Here is an 11,328-nt window from a genome sequence, read left to right on the forward strand (position 1 = left end):
GTAGTTTTCTGTTAAGTAGACAGCTACAATCATAGTAAATTATAAAGGTGGTAGAGCAGGCTGGAGTGTTACCCTAGACAACAGGTAGTTTTCTGAGGGTTAAACTCAGGTCCAACCCTGAATAAGTAATCACTCCCACCATCCCTGTGGCTGTAAGAAAGAGCGTGTGCATCATTGAACCTATCTTCTTATCAATCTGTTCCTCTAGTATGCCTTATATCACTGATTATCAGTGATACAGACCTAGGTGTGGCCCAACTGATGGATGGGATTGCTTATCTAATCCTTAAGAATATTCTCTTAAATTGACCCCTTCTCTAGATGTAAGAAAAGCCAGACCCTCACGCAGCTGTTAATTTTCAAATGAAATGTATACCATCAATATATATATATTGTGTATATAGTATATACTATAGTATAATATTTATACAAATAAAAACTAAATGTTTTTTTTTATATAGACTGTGCTATAGATTAGTAAGATACTTAACGATCTTGTTGTCTTAGTAGGAATGTGGAGCAGGGGCTCCGAGGGACACGTGCTACTGGCCATTACAACACAATTAGCCGAATGGACAGACACCGTGTCATGGATGACCACTACTCTTCAGATAGAGACAGGTAAACGCAATTAAGCCTTACTAATTTCTATTGCCTCAGGAAGGGGTTTATAAAGTGTTTACTCTAGTCCTGTATTTTACCTTAGTTTCCAAACCATGCTTTTTCTTTACTGTTCCCACATTCTTTCTAAGATTACCCTTTATTTAAAAGGAGAGGTTAAACATGTACAGTTTTTTCTTGATAAGAAAAACAAACACCAGAGGTTCATGGCTAAGATACAGAATTCCAGCACTTTGGATGGTGATCAGGAAAATTACAAGGATGAGAGAAGCTAGGGCTGTTGGACTAGACCCTTCAAAGGAAAGAAGGATTTTGCTCTTTCATAATTCGAAAGAGCTAGCAAATTTGCACAAGAGACTATGATGATAATCAGAACACAAACAAGATGTTTTGTGACTTTGCCTGCACATAGCAAATGATCATGTGTCTACACATATATCTGTAGGCTGAAACAGACTGAAGTGTTTAATAGATTGCAGAGACGTGGTGTGGCTTTCACACACAGAAACACTGAGACAGAGTCTGGTTTGTTGTGGAAATCTTTTATCATCATTCTCTAAGAGGTTTTCTTCCATGGCCTGCAGTGAAGCTTTAACTACCTAAAAACATCATACTTGTTGACTTCAGTGTTTGGAAGAGTTCTCAGACTTGTCCCATTAAAAGTGACAAACTTTGGAGTAATATTACAATGCTTACAATAATTCTTACTAATTTTAAGAAAATGAATTAACGTTGTAATTCAATCTTTGGATATATATGTATATACATATATATATATCTATATACATATATATATATATATATATATATATATAACCATTGGATTTTTAAAAAATTTACAAGTGAGGACAAAGTTGAATATAATATTTAAAAATATTTGCATTCCTTTGTCTTTAAAATCTGCTGACTCTTAGGATATATAATAGAAATTATTTGGTTTGAATCACAATTAGTACTCAATCCATTCATATAATTTCACTGTGTCTCCAAAAGACAAAATGGAGGTATCTTCTCCATGGATAGTGTCAGACAAATACTACTTTTTGTGTCTAGGATAAAAAATGAAAACATAGAGTTATTATATTAATTTCTATTAGTATCAAATACAAACTACTTAATACTTTTTTTGCTTTTTAAATGTTCTAAACTCTCTGTGATCAGTGAGTGTGCTGCCTAGTGGAAGATCCGCTTATCAAGTACAATAGTAGTAAACGTAGATTACCGTGTTGGCATGGCTGAAGAGGTGGAACAAGTATTAAAAACAATCAGTAGGAATTTTGCGTATCTAATGAAGTGTTAATGAACTTTGCTTTTCAAATTATATAGCTGTCACAAGCTTCTTAGCCTTTGAAAATTTATTTATTGAGGGAATAAAATTGTCTAAATGATTTTAAAGTTTTTGTAAGCTTTCATATAGTGATCACTTAATGAAAAAAGTGGACTAATATGAAGTCCAAAAATAGCCTAATACTTGTAGAATGTGATAGAATAAAATTACAAAATAACCCTTTACTGTTATATTAAATTCATAATATTTTGTCAGTATTTTAAGGCACATATTATTAGGTTTAATCACCACAAACACTTGACCACTCACCTTTAATATTTTCTTTTAAAACCCATATCACAGACATTTACACTTGAAATGTTATTATGCTTTCCTTGTTCATGATCTAACGAATTATTAAGAGTAGCTGTCTCAAAAAAAAAAAAAAAACCAAAAAAAAAAAGAGTAGCAAGACTATTCAAATGTTTGTGTCTGGAAGTTTTGAAGAAAATACATCCATATGATTTCACCTTACTGTTATAGACTTACAAAACATCTTTGTTGGGATCAGTCTTAAATCTTTTTTAAAACATTACGTAAAGTACAATTTCATTTCAACAAAAACAAACAATAGAATGCATTTCAAGAACTATTTTGATTTTTCTGTACAATTCATTAATACAGGAAACAAAATTCATTATATAATATCTTCCCTTAATGTCTATTCTAGTCTAAGTCTTAAGTATTGAACAGTAATCAGATGCACCAGAGTGTCCTTTTTAAAGTGAGAAAGAACTGAAGTACTCTTGTTTTATTTTTATGAATATCATTTCATAGAGTTGTGAATATGCTCAATTTAATTGGGTTTGAGATATGTCTAGGTGATTTATAAAGTATACTTTTTTGTATTTCTGAGAAATTTGTAGAAAGAATTAACTTAGAAGCCCTGCCATGAATGTAGTCCAGTTGGCTTCCCAGTAGGCTGTGGGTCCAGCTAGAGAAGCATACAGCACCGCTTATGGAAAGTGCATTTAACTGGAGCTTGCTTACAGAGATTCAGTTCATTTTCATGTTGGAGAACATGGTGACGTACAGGCACTATGGTGCCAGAGAAGTAGCTGAGATTTTTATATCTGGAGCCATGAACATCAGGAAGAGAGACACATGAGTTCACACAGCCTATCCCTAGTGACACACTTACTCCAACAAGACCACTCCTCCTAATCCCTCTCAAATAGAACCATTCTCTGATGACTAGGCCTTCAAACTTGTGAATCTGTTGTGGACATTCTTAGTCAAACCACCATTCATTGTTAGTTTAAAGATCTCTCTGTATCTTCGTTTGATCCAGTTTGAATGAATAAAGTCCCTCATCATCTTGGGTTCTCAAGTATACTCTATCTGGCTGGTGGGGTTATTCGGGAGATTTAGGAGATGAGGCCTGCGAGGGAATATTTCACTAGACACAGGCTTGGGAATTCAAAGGCTTCAGTTCTTCTCACTCTTTCATGCTGTGGTTAACCATGGGAGTACTCAGCTTTCAGACTCCCGTGGCTTCTATTTACTGCCAGGTCTTCCCATCATGATGGAACTTTTCTCCTTCTGAAAGCACAGCCCAAATAAACTCTTCCTTCCAAACTGAAGAAAGAATTTTCCTAGTGTTAGTAAGTAGTGTAATTTAGGGATTTTAAAAGATGCACACATCATTCTTGTTAGCATTGAATTATTAATTTATTTAATTGAATGTATTCTTTTCTGTAGGATTTGAAACCCAAGGATCTTGAGTTTGTATTTCAGACTTTAAGTATTCTTGGGGGATGTCAAATGTTTTGTTTCTGTATCTATAAAATGTCTTATGAATAATCATACAAATTAACTGATACAGTGCTTTCCATGACAGTTTTATATTTCTTGTCAGGCAGCCAGTTTCCAGATCTGTATAGCACATAGACATATTTTATCAAAAGTTTGTACTGTTAGTTGAATGTGACAGTGCATATTATCATCCTAGTACTCAGCAGGTGATGGAGGGAGGATCAGGCATTCAAAGCCAGCCTTGACCACATAGCTAGTTCACTGGAGACTGAACAACATAACAGCCTCAAAAACAAAAGACTAATTTACTGTAGATAATGAAAAAAACTAATATATACATTACATTAAAAATACATTGACTTGTAAATATTTTATATTTAATAGATTAGCAGTTGACTTGAAATATCAAAAGGACAAGAAACAAACTAAATTTTAAAAAATGAGAAATTAATTAATTTAGGCATTGTGGAAAACATATAGAAGATAAGGCCTGAGTTGACTTAGAAATGGAAATGTTTATTCAGGCAATAAGAACAAAGTTACAGAGGCAGAGCACATCCACACATCATGGAGTATGGAGAAAAGCAGCATTTTTGGCATATCGGAAAATTGTATGTGAAGACAGACTTTTATACTGAACCATATTCCATGTGATATGTTGCTGTTTAAATTAATTATAGTTCTTTGCTAAGCTTCAGTGGTGGGTGCATGGTATGAAGCATCATATTCTTTTTATGGGTAATGGGTAAGAATTATGTATCGATATTTTATTGGGTCTTTGATTCTATATCTGCATTATTCTATCATTAGTCAATATCTTACTCTGTTGTTAAAAGGAAAGTCTTTACACATATGTCAAACACTTCCATACAGATGATGATTATTATTATTATCATTATTATTGGTTTTACGAGACAGGGTTTCTCTGTGTAGCCCTGGCTGTCCTGGAACTCACTCTGTAGACCAGGCTGGCCTCAAACTCAGAAATCCGCCCGCCTCTGCCTCCCAAGTGCTGGGATTAAAGGCGTGCGCCACCACGCCCAGCTCCATACAGATTATTAAGTAAAATAATACATAGTAAATGGATTACTTTTATTTTTTACTGCCTCCCCTTGCACCTCTGCCTCACAATGTTACTTTAGTAAACCTCGGAACTATTGTTTCTTTAGTAACCTGGATGACTACTACAGCTAGCAATATGATTTGCAAGAAGACATGAATATATGGCTTTAGAACTCTTGTTAAGATTTTAGTCGTAGGAGTTAATTTACTATTTGAGAATTTCGAGAATATTATATAACACTTCAAAAACATACAATGCATTTTATACTGATCATTTTTTACTCCAGAAAGCTTGATTTTAGCATCACAAATACAATTTTAAATTAGCATCACTGGTGGTATGTGGGGAATTACAGCTCCACACCACCATCCCCAGTACATAAGGATTCCCTGTAGCCTTTTAGGGACCTCAGCCGAACTCAAACCAGGACATATTGTTTTAGAATACTGAAGAACTTAAGGACTAATTTGAGTTGGGGTTAAATAAATGTGTTTTAATATAGTATTTATGTACAAAAGTTAAAAATATAGATATTCAGAAATAAAACCTCTAGAACCTGGGTATGGGCTTCTCTGAGAATCACATTTTATTGCTTTTATAATAGGCATTTTAGTGACTTTTGAAATTACTATATTCTGAGATCTCAGGCTATTTCCAGAAGGATTCCTGCTGAGATCACAGGAGTTCAGAACTTAGTATAATTTCTCAGCAAACAAAAGTAACAGTTTTGTTAGAGCATCTCCAAGTGTCCAGGGAAGAGAGTGAGTGTGGACATGATCCTCATGATCGTGATGATTGTGATGATGATCGTGCACGCTCAGGCCTTATGGATGGGTGGTTGTGTTAGCAGAAGACCTCTATTCATGGAAAGAACATCGCTTCACAGTAAATGGTGATTGTATTGGAATTCTTGCTTCCCAGTTGATAGAGTCATTAACCAGTTTGAAGGTCGGAAAGTTATTCCAGTAGATGCAGAAACCTGATACAAGCTGTGTCAGCGATGGAAGGGAGAGATTTGAATGTTATAAAATTATTGAACTCTGAGGCCTTAAAACTTGGTTTATTATGTAAAAATGTAAGTAAATAGTTGAAAGTAAAACATTACCACAATCCTATATTAGCCAAAGCTAACTAAGGCATAGGAGCCCGAGAGGCTGCCATGGGAGATCAGTGAGGACAAATGAGCAGGAGGTCAGCTTCCTGCTGCCTCTCCACCCAGAGCCATGCTGGTTTTAGTTTATTCTGATATATTGATTCTACCATATCAGTTTTAAACAAGTTTTTCTTTAGTAGTAACAACAACACTTAGATTAGGAAGTTGCTTTTAGAATGCTGTTCCACTGCCTGCCCCATTCCACCAGTACATCACTAGCTGTTGAAACTGACAGAGTGCCTCGTAATTAGATGAGCCTTCCTGGAATGTCTACATGACACACGGTTGGGTAACCTAAGCAAGAGTGCAAAGGATTTGGTGCAATTCTAAGGAAAGGTAAAGTTAAAAGCAAGCAGTACTTTCTCTCTAAACTAAAAAATATGAGAAGGAGCAATGGAAGTGGGCTTACGAAGGAGCAAGGGCATGTTTGCAGCAGGATTACAAGGTCATAAAATGTGTGTGTACATGCATGTGGGTGTGCATGCATGTTACTCTCGATTTAGGGGTAGAACTATGAATGTTGACAGAATTCTAGTTTTCTTTGCATTGTTCTCTGAAAGTTAATGATCACCTTCCATAATTGTTTAGGAAATAAATATTTTAAGAAGGAAAATTTTAAGTTAGTGCCATACAAACAAAATTGACTTCAGATGCTTCATCAACAGTTAGGCATTGTTGCTTTGATTTTTTACAGTGGTAAGGAAGCATGAAATGAAACAGCTAATAGCATGTAATAAATATATAGTATTATGTATATATATAATAAGTGTAAAAATTCATAGTATTCAGTATACTTAATGAATATTATAAGCTTGTAAATTTGTTCTTTATTAAATTGAACTTTAAAGCCTCTTATCTTTAGGATTAATAAAAGAAAAATAAAACCTCATGAAATACTCTAATCATTATGGTCTTAGGTCTTACCTCTGTGCCCTTAAGCTTGCTGGTCACTTTATTATTTTATTTTTCTTCTCATCATAATTCTTAAACAGAAGGAAAACATCTTTGTAATATAACAATTGCTAAATGGTGCTCAATATATTAAAGTAATAACCAATTACTTTTATCATTTAACTAAAATATCTAAATGTTATATTTTGTTGCACTTTATTTTAGACTATTTGGTTGATTTTTACTGCATATTTCTGTGGGCATCAAGAAGATGGCCAAGCTTTTCCAGTAGCAGTTTTCATTTGCTTTGCTTACTATCTTATTATCTGTTTGATTCTGACTTTTAGAACTAAGCTATACTTTTCTCTTCTTTCCTGAGCCTCATTTTATTCTTGTTTCTGCCATGCTTGCAGTCACTTTCTTACTCTACCTCGCTCCCGACACAGTCAGACCATTGACCATCACCACAGGGATGGAAGGTATAATTTTCTTACCTCGAGTCTGTGTGTAGAGTTGCATGCTCCTGTCTATGTGATATAACTCCCTTTTAGTTTTGTTTTATCTATACGTGTGGAATCATTAATAAACTATGAAAATATATCCTAGTAGTGTAATTCATATAAATGATTCTGTTTGATGGACTAGAATCATCTTTTTATTACCCAAAAATTATTTCATTAGGAATTGTGTAAACTTTACTACTAAAACTGAGAGCTATTACAGATGCCATCATATTCCTTTGCTAACTTCCCATATATAATTAACACTGGTTTATTTGTAGATGTCTTCACAACCTGCTTCCTACTTTTATGTTTCTCAAGATGAGAGTAATCTGATGTGCATTGACCTGCTCTGTTGGTGCTGACTTGTTCAAAGATAACCAGTCTACTCCTCCATAGTAGATAAGCTTGTCTGTAAGAATGTTCAATCTGTGGAACACTCTTTCATCTCAATCTTATGTAACTTATTCTGAAGAAGGAAAGTTCCAGTGAATTATGGGTAGAATAAGTCTAATACTAAAAATAAATAAATAAATAAATAAACAAATAAATAAATAAAATCACCTATTTTAGAGGGAGATCTTGCTTTCCTGGCGTTCAGCAAAGGGTGGACGGATATTACTGAGAAGAGAAAGAAGGTTCTAATGCTCTTACATTCTCAAGGCCATTTGTTGCTTACATTAGTTGTTGTTATTAATAATATAGTTATTTATTTTTTTCACAATTTTACTCATGTATAATGAATTCTGATTGCATGGCTTCCCCATCCTCTCTTAGTTATGTCCCTCCTACTCTTTCAAAGTCCTACTGCTTCCCAATAAGCCCTCCTACTTTAAGGTCTTCTTCCTGATGTGCCTGCATTTATAAATGTGCGTGCGGTGTGTGCTTGTGCACATGCGTGTGTGTTTGAGCACGTGTACATGTGCGTACTATAACCATGAGCGGGGCTTATATTTATTTATGTAAATTTATAATGTTTTTTTCTTTAACTATTTTTCATTCAATATGTTTTGATGATATACTTCCTAAATCCTTCCAGATCTTTCCCACCTTCCCACCTTCTTTTCTATCCAATTCATGTTTTCTCTCTCTAAATAAGTACCTAAAAAAAGGAAAAGAATAGAAAATCAAAAAAACAAAAAAACAAAAGCCCAGTAAGACACAATAGCAAAAGAAAAAAAAACATACAAACAAACAACAAGAAACATTGAGTCCATTTCTGTTGTGTACCTACTTCTGGCACGGGACCTGCCCTGAAGTCTATATCAATCTATATACTGCGAAACGAGTTTTCCCAGAAGGTATCGATTGCAAACAGCTTCTTGGTTAAGATTGGGACTCTGTATCTACTTTCCCTTCTCAGTGTCAGAATACTTTCTGTTTTGAGCCTGTGCACATCTTGTGAATTCTATTACATTCCTCTGTGAGTTCATATGTTGTCTGAAAGATGCTGTTTCCTTTGAATCATCCATCATCTCTGGCTTTTACAGTGTTTATGCCCGTTTCCATATAAAGCCCTAAGTCTTGAGAGGAGAGGTATACTGATAAAGACATACTGTTTAGTGATTAGTGTTCCAAAGTTAATTACTCTGTGCACATTGTCAAGATATTGGTCTCTGTGTTACTTAATTATCATCTACTAGAAGAAGAAGCTTCTCTGAAGAGCGTTGAATAATATACTGACCTACGACTACAGTCAAACAACCCTGAGATTCCACCTCACACCAGTCAGAATGGCTAAGACCAAATATCAGGTGACAGCAGATGTTGGCGAGGATGTGGAGAAAGAGGAACACTCCTCCGTTGTTGGTGGGATTGTAAGCTGGGACAACCACTCTGGAAATCAGTTTGGCAATTCCTCAGAAAATTGGACATAGTTCTACTGGAAGATCCAGCAATACCTCTCCTGGGAATATATCCGGAAGATGCTCCGACTTGAAATAAGGACACATGTTCCACTATGTTCATAGCTGCCTTGTTTATAATAGCCAGAAGCTGGAAAGAACTCAGATGTCCCTCAACAGATGAATGGATACAGAAAATGTGGTACATTTACAATATGGAGTACTACACAGCTATTAAAAACAATGAATTTATGAAATTCCTAGAAAAATGGATGGATCTGAAGGATATCATCCTGAGTGAGGTAACCCAATCACAAAAGAACACACATGATATGTACTCACTGATAAGTGGATATTAGCCCAGAAACTCAGAATACCCAAGATACAATTCTCAAAACACATGAAACTCAAGAAGGAAGACCAAAGTGTGGCTACTTTGATCCTTCTTAGAATGGGGAACAAAATACCCATGGAAGGAGTTACAGAGACAAAGTTCAGAGCAGAGACTGAAGGAATGACCTTCCAGAGACTGCCCCACCTAGGGATCCATCCTATAAACAATCACCAAACCCAGACACTATTGCAGATGCCAACAAGATTTTGCTGACAGGAACCTGATATAACTGTCTCCTGAGAGGCTCTGCCAGTGCCTGGCAAATACAGAACTAGATGCTCACAATCATCCATTGGACAGAGCACAGGGTTCCCAATGAAGGAGCTTGAGAAAGTACCCAAGGAGCTTAAGGGGTCTGCAACCCTTTTGGAAGAACATCAGTATGAACTAACCAGTACCCCCAAAGCTCCCAGGGACTAAACCACCAATCAAAGAAAAATGGTGGGCCAGGCAGTGGAGGCACACGTCTTTGATCCCAGCACTTGGGAGGCAAAGGCAGGTGGATTCTGAGTTTGAGGCCAGCCTGGTCTACAGAGTCAGTTCCAGGACAGCCAGGGCTACACAGAGAAGACCTGTCTCACAAAAACAAAAATAAAAAATTAAAAAAAAAAAAAACCAACAACAAAACAAAGAAACAAAAAGAAAAGCACATGGTGGGACTCCTATCTCTAGCTGCATATATATGCCTAGTCAACCATCAACGGGAGGAGAGGCCCTTGGTCTTGTGAATATTATGTGCTCCAATATAGAAGAATGCCATGACCAGGAAAATACAGAAGTGGATGCTCACACTCATCCATTGGACAGAGCACAATCCATTAGACAGAGTGGGTGGGTTGTAGAGCAGGGGGAGGGGGAGGGGATAGGGGATTTTTGGAGAGGACACTAGAAAAGAGGATAGTATTTGAAATGTAAGGAGAGAAAATATCTAATAAAAAATATCCTAGATAATAACCCTCTCTCACAGGTATTACTCATAGACACTTTGCCCCTTCCTGTAAGCTATCACTTTGTTCCTTTGCTCCAGTGGTTGTCCTTTGCTGTACCTTTTACCTTCATAAGGTTCCAATCACTAATTTTTGATTTTACACATGTGCTTCTGGGAATTTGTTTTCAGAAAGTACTTTCCTGTGTCATCAACTCAAGACTGTTTTCTACCTTCTGTTCTGTCAGATTCAGGGTTCCAGCTCTTAAGTTGGGGTCTGTGATCCATTTCAAGATGAGTTTTGTGCAGGGTGATAAATATGGATCCATTTTCATTCTATATGCAGCTATCAAGTTTGACTAGCACTATTTAGTGAATATGCCCATTACCCCCACCCCTGTATGTATTTTTGGCTTCTTTGTTAAAAGTCATGTGTCTATAAATGTGTGGACTTATGTCTAATTTTTCAATTTAATTCCTTTGACCAACATGTTTATTTTTATATCAATACTATGATGTTTTTACTTCTACAGATATAATACAATGTGAAATCTCCTATGCATTACTTCCAAATATGCTTTACTATTCAGAATTGTTTTACTTACACTTGTTTTTTGTGTTTCCTTATGAACTTGAAGATTTTGTTTTTAATTTTTGTGAAGACTTATGTGGGAATTTTGTGGGGATTCCATTGAATCTGTAGTATTCTTTTTTTTTTATTTTTTTTTTATTTTTATTTTTTTAATATTTTTATTACATATTTTCCTCAATTACGTTTCCAATGCTATCCCAAAAGTCCCCCATAGCGCCCCCCACTTCCCTACCCACCCATTCCCATTCTTTTGGCCCTGGCAT

The 11,328-nt window shown here is 35.6% G+C and overlaps 1 protein-coding gene across 49 annotated transcripts in view; it reads left to right on the forward strand.

Moving 5' to 3' along the window:
- The window catches only part of Rims2 (regulating synaptic membrane exocytosis 2), a 482,991-nt gene that overhangs the window by 304,741 nt on the left and 166,922 nt on the right, over nt 1–11,328 (forward strand). For 36 of the 49 annotated variants that reach the window (XM_021184232.2, XM_029469473.1, XM_029469478.1 and 33 more), the window contains 2 exons: nt 511–621; nt 7,224–7,289. In XM_021184232.2, the coding sequence (XP_021039891.1) occupies nt 511–621; nt 7,224–7,289 (177 nt within the window). The remainder of the gene's footprint in view (nt 1–510; nt 622–7,223; nt 7,290–11,328) is intronic. The other 13 variants (XM_029469501.1, XM_029469498.1, XM_021184233.2 and 10 more) reach the window with 1 other exon arrangement.

The sequence above is a fragment of the Mus caroli genome, chromosome 15 (genome assembly GCF_900094665.2).
Source record: "Mus caroli chromosome 15, CAROLI_EIJ_v1.1, whole genome shotgun sequence".
NCBI lineage: Eukaryota > Metazoa > Chordata > Mammalia > Rodentia > Muridae > Mus > Mus caroli.